The 22,679-nt window shown below is 36.7% G+C and overlaps 1 protein-coding gene across 1 annotated transcript in view; it reads left to right on the forward strand.

Annotated features, from left to right (window-relative positions):
* Window positions 1–22,679, forward strand: part of SIK2 (salt inducible kinase 2) — a 47,481-nt gene that overhangs the window by 9,682 nt on the left and 15,120 nt on the right. Inside the window, exons 2-7 of the mRNA XM_062508640.1 lie at window positions 1,161–1,277; window positions 6,155–6,218; window positions 10,583–10,744; window positions 19,308–19,432; window positions 21,624–21,747; window positions 21,995–22,215. Of these exons, the coding sequence (XP_062364624.1) occupies window positions 1,161–1,277; window positions 6,155–6,218; window positions 10,583–10,744; window positions 19,308–19,432; window positions 21,624–21,747; window positions 21,995–22,215 (813 nt within the window). The remainder of the gene's footprint in view (window positions 1–1,160; window positions 1,278–6,154; window positions 6,219–10,582; window positions 10,745–19,307; window positions 19,433–21,623; window positions 21,748–21,994; window positions 22,216–22,679) is intronic.

The following is a 22,679-nucleotide window of genomic DNA, read 5'->3' on the forward strand; positions in this document are numbered from 1 at the left end:
AATCAGCGTGACCTGAAGAAATAGTGGATTAATTATGTGAATAAAATATATAAAAAAATAATAATTAAAAAATAAATAATAATAATAAAAATAAAGTGAATTAATTATGAATTCAGGTGGGCCCGGAATCAGAGCAGGGAATGAAGTTCACCTGCTGTGGATTTCTGTGTCCCCCGTGTTCAATAATTTGTGGAATTCTGCTATAATTGGAAGCATTAGTGGGAATTCCATTGTTTGCTCCTGCTCCAGCATTAATAAAATGAAACTCGGGGTGAACAAACACCATTTCTATATAAATTTAAAAAAAAAATTAAATAAATAGGGAAATAATAGAATAAAAATCATTGACAAAAATGATCACTGACAAATCAAAAATCTCTGATGAATAAAAAATCATCGACAAATAAAAATCACTGACAACAATAATTAATGAATAAAAATCATCGACAAATAAAAATCACTGAACAATAATTAACGAATAAAAATCATTGACAAATAAAAATCACTGACAACAATAATTAATGAATAAAAATCATCGACAAATAAAAATCACTGACAGCAATAATTAATGAATAAAAATCATTGACAAATAAAAATCACTGAACAATAATTAACAAATAAAAATCATTGACAAATAAAAATCACTGAACAATAATTAACGAATAAAAATCATCGACAAAAATCACTGAACAATAATTAATAAATAAAAATCATCGACAAATAAAAATCACTGACAACAATAATTAACAAATAAAAAACATCGACAAATAAAAATCACTGAACAATAATTAACAAATAAAAATCATTGACAAATAAAAATCACTGAACAATAATTAACAAATAAAAATCATTGACAAATAAAAATCACTGACAACAAGAATTAATAAATAAAAATCATCGACAAATAAAAATCACTGAACAATAATTAATATATAAAAATCATCGACAAATAAAAATCACTGACAACAATAATTAACAAATAAAAATCATTGACAAATAAAAATAATCGACAAAATAAAAATAATTGACAAAAATCTGACAAAATAAAAATAATTGATAAAATAAAAATAATTGACAAAAATAATTAAGAAATAAAAAGAATGAAGGGATGAAAGTCAGTGGCACTGGGGGAGTTTTTCACCCTGCCTTTCCCTCTGCAGGTAGCAATAAAAATCATTGACAAATCCCAGCTGGACGCTGTGAACCTGCAGAAGATCTACAGGGAGGTGCAGATCATGAAGATGCTCGACCACCCGCACATCATTAAACTCTACCAGGTAAGGAACCGCTTTTCCCTTTGTGGCTTTTTTTCCCTTTTTTCCCCCCATTTCTGTTGAGATGGGGAAGAGTTTGCTGCAAGAAGAAGAAGAACAAGAAGAAGAACAAGAAGAAGAACAAGAAGAAGCAGAACAAGAAGAAGAAGGAGAAGGAGAAGGAGAAGGAGAAGGAGAAGGAGAAGGAGAAGAAGAAGAGGAAGAAGAAGAAGAAGAACAAGAAGAAGCAGAAGAAGAAGAAGCAGAAGAAGAACAAGAAGAAGAAGGAGAAGGAGAAGAAGAAGGAGAAGAAGGAGGAGAACAAGAACAAGAAGGAGAACGAGAAGGAGAATGAGAAGAAGAAGAAGGAGAAGGAGAAGAAGGAGAAGGAGAAGGAGAAGAAGAAGGAGAAGAAGGAGAAAGAGAAGAAGGAGAAGGAGAAGAAGGAGGAGAAGGAGAAGAAGGAGAAGAAGGAGGAGAAGGAGAAGAAGGAGAAGGACAAAGACAAGGAGAAGAGGAAGGAGAAGAAGGAGAAGGAGAAGAAGAAGAAGGAGAAGGAGAAGAAGGAGAAGGAGAACGAGAAGGAGAACGAGGAGAACGAGAAGAAGGAGAAGAAGGAGAAGGAGAAGAAGGACAAGGACAAGGAGAAGAGGAAGGAGAAGAAGGAGAAGAAGGAGAAGGAGAAGGAGAAGAAGAAGGAGAAGAAGGAGAAGAAGGAGAATGAGGAGAACGAGAAGAAGGAGAAGAAGGAGAAGAAGAAGGAGAAGAAGGAGAACGAGGAGAACGAGAAGAAGGAGAAGAAGGAGAAGGAGAAGAAGGAGAACGAGGAGAACGAGAAGAAGGAGAAGAAGGAGAAGGAGGAGAAGAAGGAGAAGGAGAAGAAGGAGAAGGAGAAGGAGAAGGAGAAGGAGAAGAAGGAGAAGGAAAAGGAGAAGAAGAAGAAGGAGAAGGAGAAGAAGGAGAAGAGGAAGGAGAAGAAGGAGAAGAAGGAGAAGGAGAAGAAGGAGAAGGAGAAGGAGAAGGAAAAGGAGAAGAAGAAGAAGGAGAAGGAGAAGAAGGAGAAGAGGAAGGAGAAGAAGGAGAAGGAAAAGGAGAAGAAGAAGAAGGAGAAGGAGAAGAAGGAGAAGGAGAAGAAGGAGAAGGAGAAGAAGGAGAAGGAGAAGAAGGAGAAGGAGAAGAAGGAGAAGGAGAAGAAGGAGAAGGAGAAGAAGGAGAACGAGGAGAACGAGAAGAAGGAGAAGAAGGAGAAGAAGGAGAAGGAGAAGAAGGAGAACGAGGAGAACGAGAAGAAGGAGAAGAAGGAGAAGGAGGAGAAGGAGAAGAAGGAGAAGAAGGACAAGGACAAGGAGAAGGAGAAGAAGGAGAAGAAGGAGAAGAAGGAGAAGGAGGAGAAGGAGAAGAAGGAGAAGGAGAAGAAGGAGAAGAAGGAGAAGGAGAAGTTGGCGGGGGCTGAAGGGCAGGGGGGGTTCCAGGGGGGCGCTTTGGGAACCTTTGGGCGATTTCTGCGCTCGGTTCCTTCCGCGGAGCGAAGGGAAAGAAACAAAAAGCAAAAAGCAAAAAGCAAAAAGCAAAAAGCAGAACACGGCAGAATTCTGAATTTCTCATTCCAGGTGTTGAGGGCATTGAAATTTCAGAATGGGAATCGCTCCCGGGCGGCCGTGATGGCTTCAAAATTCCTTCCAGAAATGAATTTATTTTCTTTAAAATGGCTTTTAGGGATTGCTAAAAGCTCCTTCCATAAATGAATTTATTCTTTAAAATATCCTTTAATGATTCCTAAAAAGTCCCTTGGATAAATGAATTTATTTTTATTAAAATGGCCTTTAATGATTCCTGAAAAGTTCCTTGGATAAATGAATTTATTTTTAAAAAATCCTTCAGTGACTGCTGAAAATTCCTTGGATAAATGAATTTATTTTTATTAAAATATCCTTTAATGGTTGTTGAAAATTCCTTGGATAAATGAATTTATTTTTATTAAAATATCCTTTAATGGTTGCTGAAAATTCCTTGGATAAATGAATTTATTTTTATTAAAATATCCTTTAATGATTGCTAAAAGTTCCTTCCATAAATGAATTTATTTTCTTTAAAATATCCTTTAGTGATTCCTAAAAAGTTCCTTGGATAAATGAATTTATTTTTTAAAAAATATCCTTCAGTGACTGCTGAAAATTCCTTGCATAAATGAATTTATTTTTATTAAAATATCCTTTAATGATTGCTAAAAAGTTCCTTGGATAAATGAATTTATTTTTATTAAAATATCCTTTAATGGTTGTTGAAAATTCCTTGGATAAATGAATTTATTTTTATTAAAATATCCTTTAATGATTGCTAAAAAGTTCCTTGGATAAATGAATTTATTTTTATTAAAATGGCCTTTAATGATTGCTGAAAATTCCTTGGATAAATGAATTTATTTTTAAAATATCCTTTAATGATTCCTAAAAAGTCCCTTGGATAAATGAATTTATTTCAGAAATATCCCCCTCAAGGTCCCGTTTGCTGTAATTTCAGAGCAGCCTCTTGGGACGTTCTGCCCTGTTAAGAAATTATTTCTGTTATTAAAGCAATTATTTCTATTATCAAACAATTATTTCTGTTATTAGAGCAAATATTTCTATTATCAAGCAATTATTTCTATTATTAGAGCAATTATTTCTGTTATTAGAGCAATTATTTCTGTTATTAAGCAATTATTTCCCTTTATTAGGGCAATTATTTCCCATTATTAGAGCAATTATTTCTATTATTGAGCAATTATTTCCATGATTAAGTAATTATTTATGTTATTAGAACAATTCTTTCCATTATTAGAGCAATTAATTCTATTATTAAGCAATTATTTCTATTATTAAGCAATTATTTGTTATTAGAGCAATTATTTCTGTTATTAAGCAATTATTTCTATTATTAGAGCAATTATTTCTATTATTAGCAATTATTTCTATTATTAGAGCAATTATTTCCATTATTAGCAATTATTTCCATTATCAAACAATTATTTCTAATAAGAAATCACATTCCAAATCCCACTCTGATTATTTCCATTATTAAGCAATTATTTCCATTATTAGAGCAATTATTTCTATTATTAAGCCATTATTTCCGTTATTAGAGCAATTATTTCTGTTATTAAGCAATTATTTCCCTTTATTAGGGCAATTATTTCCCATTATTAGAGCAATTATTTCTATTATTGAGCAATTATTTCTATTATTAAGCAATTATTTGTTATTAGAGCAATTATTTCTATTATTAAGCAATTATTTCTATTATTAGAGCAATTATTTCTATTATTAAGCAATTATTTCTGTTATTAAGCAATTATTTCTATTATCAAACAATTATTTCTAATAACAAATCACATTCATAATCCCACTCTGATTATTTCCATTATTAAGAAATTATTTCTATTATTAAGCAATTATTTCCATGATTAAGTAATTATTTATGTTATTAGAACAATTCTTTCCATTATTAGAGCAATTAATTCTATTATTAAGCAATTATTTCTATTATTCAGCAATTATTTCTATTATTAGAGCGATTATTTCCAATTATTTGATTTGATTATTTGATTTGATCTTTTATTTTTTATTATTTTATTTGATTATTTTTTATTATTTTATTTAATTCTTGTCTTTGATTCTTTTCTTTATTTTTTGATTATTTTTAGATATTTTTTATTATTTTCTTTGATTATTTTATTTCTTTTCTTTGATTCTTTTCCCGATTATTTTCTTGATTATTTTTTGATTTTTTTTATTATTGTTTGATTATTTTTTTATTTTTTTGATTCTTTTCTTTGTTTCTTTTCTTGATTATTTCTGGATTATTTTTTGATTTTTTTTGTTATTTTTTGATTTTTATTTATTATTTTTTATTTTTTTATTATTTTATTTGATTATTTTTAAAATTATTTTCTTTGATTCTGTTATTTATTTTTTATTATTTTTTGATATTTTTTTATTATTTTCTTTGATTCTTTTATTTCTTTTCTTTGATTCTTTTCTTGATTTTTTTATTATTTCTGGATTATTTTTTAATTATTTTTTGATTATTTTTTTGTTTTTTTATTATTTTTTCTTTTTATTATTTTATTTTATTTTATTTTATTTATTATTTTCTTTGATTCTTTTATTTCTTTTCTTTGATTATTTTATTTTTTTCTTGATTATTTTTTTATTATTTTTTTATTATTTTTTATTTTTTAATTTTTTTATTATTTTATTTTATTTTTTATTATTTTCTTTGATTCTTTTATTTCTTTTCTTTTATTCTTTTCTTGATTATTTTTTTATTATTTTTGATAATTTTTTTGATTATTTTTTGATTTTTATTATTATTTTTTTATTTTTTATTATTTTATTTTATTTTATTTTATTCTTTTCTTTGATTCTTTTATTTATTTTCTTTGATTCTTTTGATTTTTTTTTATTATTTCTGGATTATTTTTTTATTATTTTTTGATAATTTTTTTTAATTTTTTTTATTAATTTTTTTCTTTTTTAAAATTTTATTTTATTTTATTTTATTCTTTTCTTTGATTTTTTTATTATTTCTGGATTATTTTTTTAATATTTTTTGATAATTTTTTTGATTTTTTTATTAATTTTTTTTGTTTTTTAAAAATTTAATTTAATTTTATTTTATTTTATTTTATTTTATTCTTTTCTTTGATTCTTTAATTTCTTTTCTTTTCCTTTTAATTCTTTCCCACAAGATTTGTGACAACCCCACGCCCCGGGCACAACTTCCACAACTTTAAAAGCAAGAAAAACCAAAAAAAAAAACCCAAAAAATAAAAATAAATACAATTTTTGGTGCATTTTTAATTTTATTTAATTTTTTTTTTGTTCTTCCCACAAACCCTCGTGTGATTTTTGTCCCCACAGGTGATGGAGACCAAAAACATGCTGTACCTGGTGACAGAATTTGCCAAAAACGGGGAAATTTTTGGTAAGAAGGACAAAAAAATTCCACGTTCAAATTTCAGAATGAACTCCTGGAGTACGGGGAAAAAAAAATAAAAAAAAAAAATTAAAAAAAATGGGATTTTTAGATGTGGAATTGGAGATTTAATTAAAAAAAAATTTAAAAATGGGGATTTTAGATGTGGAATTGGAGATTTAATTTAAAAAAAACTTTAAAAAAAAAGGGAATTTTAGATGTGGAATTGGAGATTTAATTAAAAAAAAATTTAAAAAAAAAATGGGGATTTTAGATGTGGAATTGGAGATTTAATTTAAAAAAAAATTTTAAAAAATGGGGATTTTAGATGTGGAATTGGAGATTTAATTAAAAAAATTTTAAAAAATGGGAATTTTAGATCTGGAATTGGAGATTTAATTTAAAAAAAAAATTAAAAATGGGAATTTTACATCTGGAATTGGAGATTTAATTAAAAAAAATTAAAAACCATTTTTTTTAAAAAAGGGAATTTTAGATCTGGAATTGGAGATTTAATTTAAAAAAAAATTTTTAAAAAATTTTTAAAAAATTGGAATTTTAGATCTGGAATTGGAGATTTCATTTAAAAAAATTTTAAAAAAATTTTTTAAAAAATGGGAATTTTAGATCTGGAATTGGAGATTTCATTTAAAAAAATTTTTAAAAAAATGGGAATTTTAGATCTGGAATTGGAGATTTAATTAAAAAAAATTTAAAAAAAAATTTAAAAAATGGGAATTTTCGATCTGGAATTGGAGATTTCATTTAAAAAGAAAAATTCCAAATTGAAAAAAAGAAATTGGAATAATTGGGGGTTACTTTAAATGGAGTTGTGCAATAATCACCCAGGGAAAAATTCAAATTGAAAGTTTTAAAATACAGCAATATAAAAGAAAAGATGAATTCTGAGGCATTAGCTTTTCTTTTTATTCATTTCTTCTTAATTTTAATTAGTTCTTCTTTTTATTCCTTCTTAATTTTAATTAACTCTTCCTTTTTATTCCTTTTTTTAATCTTAATTACTTCTTCCTTTTTATTTCTTCTTCTTAATTTTAATTAGTTCTTCTTTTTTTATTCCTTTTTTAATTTTAATTAGTTCTTCTTCCTTTTTATTTCATCTTAATTTTAATTACTTCTTCCTTTTTATTCCTCCTTAATTTTAATTATTTCTTCTTCCTTTTTATTCCATTTTTTAATTTTAATTAACTCTTCCTTTTTATTCCTTCTTAATTTTAATTACTTCTTCCTTTTTATTCCTTCTTCTTAATATTAATTAGTTTTTCCTTTTTATTCCTTCTAAATTTTAATTACTTCTTCCTTTTTATTTCTTCTTCTTAATTTTAATTAGTTCTTCTTTTTTATTCCTTCTTAATTTTAATTACTTCTTCCTTTTCATTCCTTTTTTTAATTTTAATTATTTCTTCTTCCTTTTTATTCCTTATTTTAATTTTAATTATTTCTTCTTCCTTTTTATTCCTTCTTAATTTTAATTAGCTCTTCCTTTTTATTTCCTCTTAATTTTAGTTATTTCTTCTTCCTTTTTATTTCTTCTTAATTTTAATTAGTTCTTCCTTTTTATTCCTTCTTAATTTTAATTATTTCTTCTTCCTTTTTATTCCTTTTTTTAATTTTAATTAGTTCTTCTTCCTTTTTATTCCTTCTTAATTTTAATTAGCTCTTCCTTTTTATTCCTTTTTCTTAATTTTAATTAGTTTTTAGTTAAGCTGTGAGTCACAAGTGTTTAGCCAAAAATATAAATAATATAAATGTGAATTTTTTAATTGGATAATTAGGCCTTAAAAGATCTTGTGTTGAGCAAAATGCAGCTCCATTTTTGTTGGTTTTAGTTTATTTGCTAAAAGTTCTATTAAAAAATATAAATTAATAAATGACTGAGTCCAAAGATGAAAATCCTGTGTCCTGTGCTCCTGTCCCAGCTGTGACTGGAAAAAAACAAACAGAAAAACAAACAAAAAAAGCAAACAAAAAACAGAAAACAAAAAAAAACCAAAAACAAAACCAAAAAAAAACAAACCAAAAAAAAACAAACAAAAAAAGACAAAACAATGAACACAAAAAGAAACAAACAAAACCCAAAAAAAACCACAAAAAAAACCCAAAACAAAACAAAAAAAAACCCAAAAAAAGCCCAAACCACTGATATGTGGTGCCCTGTGTGAGGATGGAAGAAATAATAATAATAATAATAATAATAATAATAATAATAATAATAATAATAATAAATCAAAAATCCTGTAAAACCCAAGGTAACAAAGCCTCATAAATAATATTTGAATTAAAAATCCCATAAAAAGATGCAGCAGAGAAAAATTAATTTTTCCCATTTTTAGGGAGTTTCACTGGGAGATTGAAGTGGAATCTTGGGATATCCTCGTGCTAATTTTTTTTTGGGAAAATCATGAATTATCTGTGATTTTTTTCCTGCTGTCCAGCCTGATTTAAACCAGATTTTGGCTGCTTTTATTTCCCAAATTAGAAATTCTGTAATTAAAATATTGATCCAATAGTGACCAGGTAGCTATAAAAGAGAGGAGACAAAAATTAATTTTTCCCATTTTTAGGGAGTTTGGCTGGGAGATTGAGGCTGGAGATTGGATATCCTTGTGCTAAATTTATTTTGGGAAAATCATGAAATATCAGTGGTTTTTTTCCTGCTGTCCAGCCTGATTTAAACCAGATTTGTGCTGCTTTTATTTCCCAAATTAGGAGTTCTGTAATTAAAATATTGATCAAACAGTGACCAAGTAACTGTAAAAGAGAGAGGAGACAAAAATTAATTTTTCCCATTTTTAGGGAGTTTGGCTGGGAGATTGAGGTGGAATCTTGGGATATCCTCGTGCTAATTTTTTTTTTGGGAAAATCATGAATTATCTGTGATTTTTTTCCTGCTGTCCAGCCTGATTTAAACCAGATTTTGGCTGCTTTTATTTCCCAAATTAGGAGTTCTGTAATTAAAATATTGATCAAACAGTGACCAAGTAACTGTAAAAGAGAGAGGAGACAAAAATTAATTTTTCCCATTTTTAGGGAGTTTGGCTGGGAGATTGAAGTGGAATCTTGGGATATCCTCGTGCTAATTTTTTTTTTGGGAAAATCATGAAATATCAGTGTTTTTTTCCTGCTGTCCAGCCTGATTTAAACCAGATTTTGGCTGCTTTTATTTCCCAAATTAGAAATTCTGTAATTAAAATATTGATCCAATAGTGACCAGGTAGCTATAAAAGAGAGGAGACAAAAATTAATTTTTCCCATTTTTAGGGAGTTTGGCTGGGAGATTGAGGCTGGAGATTGGATATCCTTGTGCTAAATTTATTTTGGGAAAATCATGAAATATCAGTGGTTTTTTTCCTGCTGTCCAGCCTGATTTAAACCAGATTTGTGCTGCTTTTATTTCCCAAATTAGGAGTTCTGTAATTAAAATATTGATCAAACAGTGACCAAGTAACTGTAAAAGAGAGAGGAGACAAAAATTAATTTTTCCCATTTTTAGGGAGTTTCACTGGGAGATTGAAGTGGAATCTTGGGATATCCTCGTGCTAATTTTTTTTTTTGCGAAAATCATGAATTATCTGTGATTTTTTTCCTGCTGTCCAGCCTGATTTAAACCAGATTTTGGCTGCTTTTATTTCCCAAATTAGGAGTTCTGTAATTAAAATATTGATCAAACAGTGACCAAGTAACTGTAAAAGAGAGAGGAGACAAAAATTAATTTTTCCCATTTTTAGGGAGTTTGGCTGGGAGATTGAAGTGGAATCTTGGGATATCCTCGTGCTAATTTTTTTTTTGGGAAAATCATGAAATATCAGTGTTTTTTTCCTGCTGTCCAGCCTGATTTAAACCAGATTTTGGCTGCTTTTATTTCCCAAATTAGAAATTCTGTAATTAAAATATTGATCCAATAGTGACCAGGTAGCTATAAAAGAGAGGAGACAAAAATTAATTTTTCCCATTTTTAGGGAGTTTGGCTGGGAGATTGAGGCTGGAGATTGGATATCCTTGTGCTAAATTTATTTTGGGAAAATAATGAAATATCAGTGTTTTTTTTCCTGCTGTCCAGCCTGATTTAAACCAGATTTGTGCTGCTTTTATTTCCCAAATTAGGAGTTCTGTAATTAAAATATTGATCAAACAGTGACCAAGTAACTGTAAAAGAGAGAGGAGACAAAAATTAATTTTTCCCATTTTTAGGGAGTTTCACTGGGAGATTGAAGTGGAATCTTGGGATATCCTCGTGCTAATTTTTTTTTTGGGAAAATCATGAAATATCAGTGTTTTTTTCCTGCTGTCCAGCCTGATTTAAACCAGATTTTGGCTGATTTTATTTCTTTTCTTTCATTCTGATTTCTTTTCAGATTACCTGGCTGCCCACGGGCGCCTGAGCGAGCCCGAGGCACGGAGAAAATTCTGGCAGATCCTTTCAGCAGTGGAATATTGCCACGGCAGGAAAATCGTGCACAGGGACCTCAAAGCTGAAAACCTCCTGCTGGACAGCAACATGAACATCAAAATAGCAGGTATTCCATCCAGCCAGTATCTTATTTTTATTTATTTTTTATTTATTTTTTATTTTTTTTTAAATAAAACCCACCTCCGGTAATTTGCGGTGACTTCGTGGTTTTTTTGGGTTTTTTTTTTTTTTTTTTCCACGTCAATGTTTTGTCAAAGTCTGTCTAAATCCCAGGGGGAAAAAAAAAAATATATATATATATATATATAAAATAGAGTTACAGGTATTTTTTGTGGGTGTTTTTAAAGCTGCCAGAAATTCAGGTTAAAGCAGAGTTAATCAAATAACTTCTTTCAACATTAAAAAAAAAAATCAAAATGGAAACTCATTGATTCTTTTTTTTTTTTCCTTTTTTTGCATGCATGATTTCACTTTAATTATAAATTTAGACACAGCAGATGTTGCTAGCAATAGAAATAATTTTCGTTAAAATTCCACAGATCCTTCCATGCTGACTTTAGCCCAGAGGGGGCTGGAAATGGGGAAAATTGAGAATATCTTGATTTGGGAAGTGTTGAACTCCAGTCTTTAGGAACAGGGGAGCAGGAGAGGAAGGAGAGTTCTGGAAGGATTGGAGGAAGGAGAAGGAATTTCCCTTTCTCAGGCTGAGGGGGGTGAGATGATAAAAACATTTCTGATCATTCCTGGATTATTTCTGGAGGGGTGGAGGGCTCGTGGTGCCTCTGCAGAGCTCCCCAAGGCGCTGCCATTTGCGGGGTGCCTTTTTTCCTTCTCCCAGTTCTGCTTCCATTCTTGGATTCACCTGGAAATCAGAACTCCTGGAGAGTTATGGCTGAGAGAGAATTTCTTCACCAGGTCACTTCACAGTGATAAATCCTGAGGGCTGCCAGTCACCCCCTCGCTCTGAGCTGAAAAAAAAAAAAGGGAATTTCTGTGCTGCTGTTCACCTGTGATTTTCCTTCCCTGCCTCCAGTGCCACATTTTTGTCCTCTGATCCCTCTCCACATCCTTGTGCATCCCTGCAGCTCGTGATGTTCAGAGTTTTCCAGAGCTCCTCAGAGCTCTCAGATCCTGCATTTTGATTTTTTTTTTCCCCCCCCCTCTGGATGTCCCGAGCACTGCAGGGATGAAAATCCCCTGAGAGAAATTCCCAAACCCTTCCCTCCAAATGATGTCAGGAGAGCCCTGAGCTGTTCTGTCACCCGGAATTTCGGTGCTGGAGCTCTGCTGGGACTCCAGTAAAAGCTCTGAAAATGGGAGAGAGGAGATTCCATCAGCTCTGCCCTGCCTCAGCTCCTCTCCTGCTCCACTCCTCCACTGCACAAAGTTAATTACAGGTGGGCTGCATGCAAATGAGCCCATTAACTGTGGGTTTTAATCAGGCTTTATCAGGCTGATAAAGAAGCTGGGGGAAAGTTCAGGCTGCTGGAAGCTTTGTGGTGATCTGTGCCGGGTCAGTTGTTGGATTTTTCAGCGCAAAGGAGACAGGTGATGAACTCCACAGTGTTTACCTGGGGTTTTTGGAGCTCTCTGGTGCTGGGAACAGCCTCTTCCAGTTGTTCATCTTCTTCATGGCTCATTTATCAGGCTGGGGAAGGACAGAAGGCAGCCAGCTCTGATAGCTGGGAATTTCCTCTGATTGCACTTGTACTGGTTTGAACAGCAAAACCAGTGAGACTTCAAGTCAGTAATACAATTTTTAATAGGGAAGAGGAAAAAAAAAGAAAAGAAAAAACAAAATACATGCAATAATAAAAATAAAACCACTGACAGAGTCAGAATACAACCTGATACCCTGTCAGTCAGGGGGCTGGTGCAGTTTTCCTCCAAAGGCTCCAGCGATGATGTGGATAAAAACCTGGTTCTTCCTCTGGAATCCAGTGGGAAAAGGCTGCCTTTGGCGTTCTAAACCTCAGTTTTTATCTAGGTAGGAAAGGCTTGGCTCTTCCTCCTGGCTGGAGCATCTCCCAATGGGATGATGGAATCTTATCAGTTATACAGTGGGACTCAATGGCCCATTAACAGAAGATACTTCCCCAGAGATAAGGATGATCACCCTTATCAGTGATGGCCCATTAACAGGAGACATTTCCCACAGAGATAAGGATGATCACCCTTATCAGTGATGGGCCGTGAACAGGAGACATTTCCCCAGAGATAAGGATGATCACCCTTATCAGTGATGGCCCATTAACAGGAGACATTTCCCCAGAGATAAGGATGATCACCCTTATCAGTGATGGGCCATTAACAGGAGACATTTCCCACAGAGATAAGGGTGATCACCCTTATCAGTGATGGCCCATCAACAGGAGACATTTCCCACAGAGATAAGGATGATCACCCTTATCAGATGGTAGTAGAAGATGTATGTTGTATTGTAAACCAGGACAGCACTTCATGTAGGAATCAAATATAAAACCGCCACAAGAACTGGTGAATTCTTTTGATAAAGCTCTTCTTAACTTCCACTGGGCTTCTTGGTTTATTCTGCTGCTTCCAAGGCTTTCATTGAAGCCTTTGACTCCTCAAGAACACAACAGTTTTTAGTCAAACACTGAAACGTGCCCGAAGTTACCTCTGTATTTCAGCCACCAGGAGAATAAACCAACATTCAAAAATGTCCCAAAACCTGGGGGTTCATAAGATTGCCACCTTTGATGCTTGAGGCTGGACTGAAATCCATCTTTTTTTTTTTTTTTTTTTTTTTTTTTTGTTAATCCTGCTCTATAAGGGCAGGGTCAGGCAGAATTCATAGGATCTCTCTTCTCTCACTAACTGGACAACAAGCAGGCTGAGTAAACACCTTGAGGTGAGAGCTTTGCTAAGTTTATTTTCTAGAAGGTAGGAGGTGGTTGGGAGCAAAACCCTCAAATTTTAGTGTAAGCAGCAAAACTGAAGGCGTGAATGAGATGAGATAAAATATTGAGAAGGGTCAGGTGAGGAGTTGCAGGCCAGGTTGAACGTGGAATTTGTGCTTAGCACTAGCAAGGCAAACCTGCCTGCTTTTCCCCAAAGTTAAGCAGCTGGATTGGTCACGTCTGGAATCCAAATATTTTGGATTTGCTGCTTTTTTTTTTTGGTGGCACCATTTGATGGCATTTCATCTCCCCGTGCTCTCACCGAGCACAACCTTTGCTGTGCAGCCAGAAATCCAAATCCACCTTGGAATCAGGGACCACCTCCTTTTTTTTTTTATTTATTTTTTTTTTTCATCCTTCCAGCCCCAGATTTGGAAATCCTGATGTTTGCAGCAGCCCAGGTAGGCAGAGACTGTTATTTTGAAGGAGGTTGGAGCTGCTGCTGGACAGGGAAATGTTCATTGACGTCAGGAGAGGCTGCTCAGCACTCAGCCCCTGAAGTGGGTCAGGTTTGTTGCTGCCTCATACCTTGCTTTTATCAGCACCTCCGTGCCCATTATCTCACATTTCTCCTCCAACAAAAGCTCCCTGTGGCTCTCTGCAAGGCAGGCAGATTGAGTTCTGCTGGTAATTTTGGGAGAATGGGTTAATTATAGCTCTGGAGCTCCTTCTTGGAGGGTGCTGGAGGTGCAGTGAGAGGCTCTGCTGTCCTGCTGGATGCTCAGCAGAAGTTGCAGCAGCTCTGGCAGGGAGCCCCCATTTCTCAGATTGCAAAAAAAATGGGGCTGAAAGCTCTCTGTGTGTTTCCATTTTTACCGGGGGAAAAAACAAAACAAAAAAAAAAAAACCCAAAACAAAGCAAAACAAAACAAACAAACAAAAAAAAAACAAACAAAAAAAAAACAAAAAAACCCAACAAAAACAAAACAAAAAAGCAGATAAAAAAAGCAGATCCCATTGCCTTGATGTGCGCTCTGAAAAATGATACCTTGGAAATTGAAGATTATTCTAAAGGGGGTAATGAGATTGAGAAACCAAATAGCACAACTGTGGAGAACCAATATTTGCAGATTGCACAAACACAGAGTTTATTCAAGTGAACACAATGCTGCAAATGATGGGCTTTTTTTGGCTTTTTTTGGTTTTGTTTTTTTTCTTTTGGTTGTTTTTTTAACGTGCAGATTCAGGGAAATGTTAAGATCACTCCATTATATAATCTCAGTCCTCTGGTAATGAGCCCAATTTCAGTCCTTTTACATTTCTGTGGCTGGCATATGTTCGTTTGGGGTTTTTTTTAGAGGGTTTGGCACATTTTTTCCCTCGAACGTCAGTGATGTTTCCTCTGGAGTGAGACTTTTTTGGGGGTAAAAATGATCACCTTGGACCCAGAACGACTCTGGCAGATCAGCAGTGGCAAAGGAGGAACAAGGTGCAAGGGGGAGCGTGAGAGACTCGTGATTGTTTTGTGCTTCACTGAGTCCTGGCCACTCCAAAAAGTGGGACAACTCAACTGCCAGTGCAGTGATTAAAAATTGAGGAAGTCCCATGGACCAAGCATCCAGGATTCTGACTAAATCCTGGTTTTTTCTATTTTTTTAAAGGGTTTTCATGGATGCTGTCCATGCTGGAGTGCTTACAAATTGTTTCCCAGCCATTTGGGAAGAGTAATGGAAACAAAAAGGGCTGAGCACAAGAAATCGTGCACCCTAAAAAATAATGCTGATCTCCCCCCACCCAGGGAATTATTTTGTCCAACAACAGAACAGAATTGGATTTTTTTAAAACTAAGAGCCAGGTGCTGACAGACAGAGCACTGGTTTTAATTCCTGTATTACATGAAAAAGCCCAGTGCCAGTCTGGAGGTGTCTGGCCGTGCTTTGTGCTGTCAGTGCGTGCAGGGATTCAGAACTGAAGGATTCTGGATTTTCCTTGGTCATTAAAAGGGAAGGAGCTGAAGTTTGAGAAGTGCAGGTCGGAGGCAGAACGGGGAAATGTTTTCCAGGTGGAGAAGGCAGCACTCCCAGCCCGGGCACAGGGAGTGCTGAGGAATTCCCACTCCTTGGCTGCTCCTGGTAGCAATTCCCAGCTTCTCATTCATGGATTTCTTAATAAAGCTCAGCCTGTGCTGTCACAAGAGCATCAGAGCCAGCCAGGAGCTGCTCGTCACCAGTCCAGCACTGCAAGTTGTGCAGTTCTCCTGCTCAGAGAGGGAGCAGGGGCCAGGAGCAGCTCCAGGATGTCCCTGCTCCCCAGGTCCTTTTGGTGACCGCAAATAAAACCGTTCTGTGTTATGAAATCCATCATCTGAACATCATAAGAACATAAACCTGAGGCTTCTCTTACACTGGTTCTGTTCTTTTTGCTGCTCAGATTCCTTTGTGTGTCTTCAAAGAGGTAACTTTAAATCCCAGTCTGGGCAGGCAAAGATTTTCACTTTTTTTTTTTTTTTAATAAGGATTTGAAATCCTTGCGCTCCCAAGCAGGTCATGCTTTCTTTAGCTGTGCTTACAAATAAATGTCCTTGTGCTTGTGAATCTGATACGAAGATTTATGAGGGTGGCACCCGAACGAGAGCTGCAGTTGAGAGATAAAACCCCGATGTTTATCTGCAGTACTAGGAGGATGTTGAAAACCTGACAAATCCGAGATAAGTGAGGGGAGAAATCAGATTTAACAACACCTACACGGAGTGGCAAAATGCTTCTGAGGAGAGGAGAAATGGCTCCGTGTCTCCCAGAGCATCGTCACGGTTGCCAAGCCAATTCTGTGCAAAGAAAAGTCTTCTCAAAGGGAATAATGATTAAAAAAAAATTCACAACAGCAGCCTGGCTGTGATAGGGGAAAAAGGGAAAAGGGGAAGAGGCGATGGGGTTACAGAGAGGGATTTGGGTAGATTCTGCTGTCCCCTGTGTAATTGCAGCTGGAGGAGTTGCAGAGCTGCAGGAGGGTGATGGGGGAAGGGCAGCAGGGATGTTCTGTCCCGGTGTGTGCCCTGATTCCTGGGCAGGTTTGGGATCTGAGCTGGCCTTGGCCACTGGCAGCCCCGGTGACGTCCCAGCTCTGCTGGAGCTGACCTTCAGAGCAGCCCTGGCACCAGGCTGGCTCCCCAGAGTTCACCCTGCAGGGTATGGGCTGCGCTGGTCCCGGTCCCTGCACGGCTTCTGCACGCCCCAGGGATTTGGGGAGTGGGGGACGTTCATCCCGGCCTCCAAAAGCCTCCGCACTCCTGCTGTTCCCAAAACTGCCTCGTTCCTCAGTGGTCTTGCAGGTGGAATTCCAAGAAAGGGCTGCTGGAGCTCCTGCTAGGAAAGGATCCTTTCCCACAGAGCTCAGGGGCAGCAGGCAGCTCCAGCTCTGCTGCTCTGGAACAGCTCCTAAAAAAGGGGGACTTTTATCCCAGCCTCTGCTAAATCTCTCTCAGGTTCTCTCATTCTGAGGCTTCCCTGGTGGTTTCCTGGATCCTCTGGGCAGCACAGGCAGGGTGGTTCAGCAGAGCCTGTGATAACCACAGCATTTATCAGCTCTGCTATCTGCTGGTCAGCATTCCCAGCATCCCTGACCCTGAGCTGGCTCAACACCCTGAGCTCTGTTTGTCATGGATCAAACACCCCGAGCTGTGTTTGTCAGGGATCAAACACCCTGAGCTGTGTTTGTCAGGGATCAACACCCTGAGCTGTGTTTGTCACAGATCAAACACCCTGAGCTGTGTTTGTCTCAGATCAAACACCCCGAGCTGTGTTTGTCACTGGATCAACACCCTGAGCTGTGTTTGTCACAGATCAAACACCCTGAGCTGTGTTTGTCACTGGATCAACACCCTGAGCTGTGTTTGTCACAGATCAAACACCCTGAGCTGTGTTTGTCATGGATCAACACCCTGAGCTGTGTTTGTCACTGGATCAACACCCTGAGCCGTGTTTGTCATGGATCAACACCCTGAGCTGTGTTTGTCACTGGATCAAACACCCTGAGCTGTGTTTGTCACTGGATCAAACACCCCGAGCTGTGTTTGTCACAGATCAAACACCCTGAGCTGTGTTTGTCACTGGATCAACACCCTGAGCTGTGTTTGTCACAGATCAAACACCCTGAGCTGTGTTTGTCACAGATCAAACACCCTGAGCTGTGTTTGTCACTGGATCAACACCCTGAGCTGTGTTTGTCACTGGATCAACACCCTGAGCTGTGTTTGTCATGGATCAACACCCTGAGCTGTGTTTGTCATGGATCAACACCCTGAGCTGTGTTTGTCATGGATCAAACACCCCGAGCTGTGTTTGTCAGGGATCAACACCCTGAGCTCTGTTTGTCACTGGATCAAACACCCCGAGCTGTGTTTGTCATGGATCAACACCCTGAGCTGTGTTTGTCATGGATCAAACACCCCGAGCTGTGTTTGTCACGGATCAAACACCCTGAGCTGTGTTTGTCAGGGATCAAACACCCCGAGCTGTGTTTGTCACAGATCAAACACCCTGAGCTGTGTTTGTCACTGGATCAACACCCTGAGCTGTGTTTGTCATGGATCAAACACCCTGAGCTGTGTTTGTCATGGATCAAACACCCTGAGCTGTGTTTGTCAGGGATCAAACACCCCGAGCTGTGTTTGTCATGGATCAACACCCTGAGCTGTGTTTGTCACAGATCAAACACCCTGAGCTGTGTTTGTCATGGATCAAACACCCCGAGCTGTGTTTGTCATGGATCAAACACCCCGAGCTGTGTTTGTCACAGATCAAACACCCTGAGCTGTGTTTGTCACAGATCAAACACCCCGAGCTGTGTTTGTCACAGATCAAACACCCCGAGCTGTGTTTGTCATGGATCAACACCCCGAGCTGTGTTTGTCACAGATCAAACACCCTGAGCTGTGTTTGTCACGGATCAAACACCCTGAGCTGTGTTTGTCACGGATCAAACACCCTGAGCTGTGTTTGTCACTGTCCCAGCATCCCTGGGACATTCCGGCCTGTATGAACCCCCTGAGCCCTGGTTGTCACCACCGTCCCAACATCCCTGGGACATTCAGAGCTGGCTCGACAGCCTGAGCCCTTGTTGTCACCTCTGTCCCAGCCGCCCCGCGAGCTCCCCAGCCTCTGTCTCTAAGCATTCTGCCTTTGCTTCTCACCCCTGAATTACAAAAATTCTGATTAATATCAGACCACAGCTGGTCCTGTACGAAGCCATAAAAAGCAACATTTAAGAATTTATTTTTTTTTTTTTATTTTGTATTTGTGGGCTGGTAATTCCAGTAGCAGTGTCCTTCCCAGCACAGAAGATTTCCCAAGCCTGCTGCTCTTGGCACAGCTCCTTCCTCCCCAGCTCCAAAACTTGTCAAAATCTGTTGTGTATTCAAGGCCAGAAAACACCTAAGGAAAACCCAGGAAATCTCAGATTATCTCCTGGCAAGTCAATAATCTCATTTATCTGCCGTGGCTGTCAGTTTATTGAATTTTAATTATGGCTGTTTACAAGTTTACTCAAAACTCCTCCAGGCTGTGAAGGTTTTTGCAGCGTTTTAATAATTCCACAATATAAAACCAGCAAGAAGACATCCAGCATCCCAAATATTTTCAGTGGGAGTCCCCACAAAAGGACTCGGGATGAAATCACAGTTGGGCAAGCGTGTAATTATTAAAATTGTAATTTAAATTATCCTTTGTGGTGCAGAGGAAGCTTGGAGTGACTTTTCCCTTTTTTTTTTTTTTTTTTTTTTTTTAAATTTTTTTTTTTTTTCTCCCCCCACAGATTTTGGCTTTGGGAATTTCTATAAGAGTGGGGAGCCTCTGACAACGTGGTGTGGGAGCCCCCCCTATGCAGCCCCAGAAGTTTTTGAAGGCCAGCAGTACGAGGGACCCCAGCTGGACATTTGGGTACCTTTATCCCTTCCTTTAATGGGTTCCGTTAAATCCTGGGGAGCTGGAACGAATGTTGGGTTGTTCTTAGGATGCAGATCTGAATATTTGATTTTTCTGAAGCTGCAGATATGAAATACTTGATTTTCTTTTAACCTGCAAATCTGGAGTATTCGATTTTTCTTAACCTGCTGATATGGAATGTTTGATTTTTCTGAAGATGCAGATCTGGAATCTTTGATTTTCTTTTAAGGTGCAGGTCTGGAATATTTCATCTTCTTTTAACCTGCAAATCTGGAATCTTTGATTTTTCTTAACCTGCTGATATGGAATATTTGATTTTCTTTTAACCTGCAAATGTGGAAGATTTGATTTTTATGAAGCTGTAGATCTGGAATCTTTGATTTTCTTTTAAGCTGCAGATGTGGAATGTTTGATTTTTTCTTAACCTGCTGATATGGAATATTTTCTTTTAAGCTGCAAATCTGGAATATTTGATTTTCTTTTAAGATGCAGGTCTGGAATATTTGATTTTCTTTTAACCTGCAAATCAGGAATCTTTGATTTTTTTGGAGCTGCAGATCTGGAATATTTTATTTTTCTTAACCCGGAGATCTGGAATATTTGATTTTTCTTAACCCGGAGATCTGGAATATTTGATTTTTCTTAACCTGCTGATATGGAATATTTGATTTTCTTTTAAGCTTTCTTTTACACCATTTATTCCTCTTCAGTTTCATTTCTTGGGTGCCACCAAAACCCTTTAACACTGCGTGGAATTGGGGTTACCTGTCCAGGTGCTGCTAAATGTGCACAGAAGGTGGATCTTAGAGGGCAACAAACTTCTCCAAAAGCTCCCTGGCTGGATGAGTGAAATTTGCTGGTTTTTTTTCCAGCTGCCTGCCTGGGATTTGATGTCTCCATGTGCATTATTCCAGTTGAGGAGGGGACAGAGGCAATCCCTGCTCTGACTCTTGCTAAAAAAGAACTGCAGAAATTCTGGGTATCCTCCAGAACCTGCTTTTCCCTCCTAATTTGAGGGTTTTGGGGGGATTTATTTTAATATTGTGCTTTAATTTTGATTTATTTTTTTTTTTTCATCCACATCTTAAGGATGACGTGAGTTTTGCAGGGAGAACACTGCACACAGCATCACCTTGGCACTGACTTTTTGGCCAGTTTTTTTTGTTTGTTTGTTTGTTTGGTTGGTTGGTTGGTTTTTTTTTGTTTTTTTTTTTTTTTTGCTCAGTTAATTTCAATTAATGAGAATCGCCTCGACGAATCAAATCTTTGTGAAGTTTTTAAAGAAAAGAAATTTAAAATGTGCTTTTACGTGCATTTATCTGGCCATGTGCTGGTTCTGTGTGCATAAGCACTTGATAAATGCTGGTTTTAGAAAAGCTCCAGCCTTGCTGGACCTTTTTGGTAAACACGGAGCAGACGTCAGCCAGGGGGTCACGAGGGAATCCCTGAACTTTGGGAAATATTCCTGAAATGTAAAAAGTCCCAAATCATTAACAGCACCTGCCTGTCCACAGAGAAGGTGTTTTTTTTTTTTTTTTTGCTTTGTTTTTTTTTTAAATAAAATCATCTTCACTTCTGAGTTCAGGATTCTTTGAAGGCGCTCAGCTCGCCGTTCCATTTTTGGCAGGCTTTTCTTTTCAAAAAAATCTCTTATTTCATTGTAAAATCTGGGTGACTTTACAGAGTTTTGTGGTCAACACCTGCTTTTTCCCCCCGTGAGAGATCCAGAGCTGTGCCAGGCTGCTGTGGTTGTCTCAGTGTTGGTTTTTTTTGGCAGGAACATTGCCACTGGCAGTGCCACGTCGCTGCATCCTTGCAGGAATAAGCAGTTGGAGCAGAGCTCTTGCCCATAATTTCCCCTTTTGTTCACATTAAATAATCCCCTAACCTGACTGTTCACACAAACTTCCCCCCACCCCACAGGTTTTAAATGGAAAATGTCACCATTTTTTCACTTGGAGTGCTTTGTCTGGGCAACGCTGAGATGAATAAAACCATCCCAAATTCTGAGCTGAGCTTGGGGTTCACATCTCAGCGAGCAGCTCCCTCCTTTTCACCTAAATTCCCTTTACCTGCAGGAAGGAATTGTTTCTGTGGCAGGGCTTGGCTCGCACCCTCAGAGACCCCGCTGGCAGCTTGGAACTGAGCTGAAAATTCCATTTATTTTATTTTTTTTTCCCCACAGAGCATGGGGGTGGTGCTCTACGTGCTGGTGTGTGGAGCTCTGCCCTTTGATGGACCCACCCTGCCCATCCTGAGGCAGAGAGTGCTGGAGGGAAGGTTCAGGATCCCTTATTTCATGTCAGAAGGTAACAGTGGCGAGCTTTCACTCTTTTTTGGTGGGATTTGAATAAATCCTGCCATAAATCGCGACATGGGCAGGGGGAATGGCAGCGTGAAGAATTTGGGCTTTTCTCAGCTTTAATGTGATTTTTTTTAGCTTTTTTTTTTTGTTTGTTTTGAGAGAGAGATTTTTAGCAGCACTGACGCAGTTCTGGGCTGAGAAAGTTTACAATTTTATTATTTTTTTTTTTTTTTTCCTCTCTTTGCCAACAGAGTGTGAGCACCTGATCAGGAGAATGTTGGTCCTGGATCCATCCAAACGTTTGAGCATTGCTCAGATCAAGGAGCACAAGTGGATGCTGGTGGAAGTTCCTGCCCAGAGACCAATTCTTTACCCAGCAGGAGAGGAGAACCAACCCTCCCTGGGCGAGTTCAACGAGCAGGTCCTGAGGCTCATGCACAGCCTGGGCATAGACCAGCAGAAAACTCTGGAGGTAAAACTCAGGTGGAGGTAAAACGCACCGAAATGGGGGTGGAATGCAATTAAATGGGGGTAAAACGCAATTAAATGGGGGTAAAACACAATTAAATGGGGGTAAAACACAATTAAATGGTGGTGAAATGCAATTAAATGGGGGTGAAATTAAATTAAATGGGGGTAAAATGCAATTAAATGGGGTTAAACAATTAAATGGGGGTAAAATGCAATTAAATGGGGGTAAAACGCAATTAAATGGGGGTAAAACACAATTAAATGGGGGTGGAATGCAATTAAATGGGGGTAAAACACAATTAAATGGGGGTAAAACACAATTAAATGGTGGTGAAATGCAATTAAATGGGGGTGAAATTAAATTAAATGGGGGTAAAATGCAATTAAATGGGGATAAAACACAATTAAATGGGGTAAAACAATTAAATGGGGTAAAACATTGAAATTGGGGTGAAATACAATTAA

Source organism: Cinclus cinclus, chromosome 25, assembly GCF_963662255.1.
Source record: "Cinclus cinclus chromosome 25, bCinCin1.1, whole genome shotgun sequence".
NCBI classification, from domain to species: Eukaryota; Metazoa; Chordata; class Aves; order Passeriformes; family Cinclidae; genus Cinclus; species Cinclus cinclus.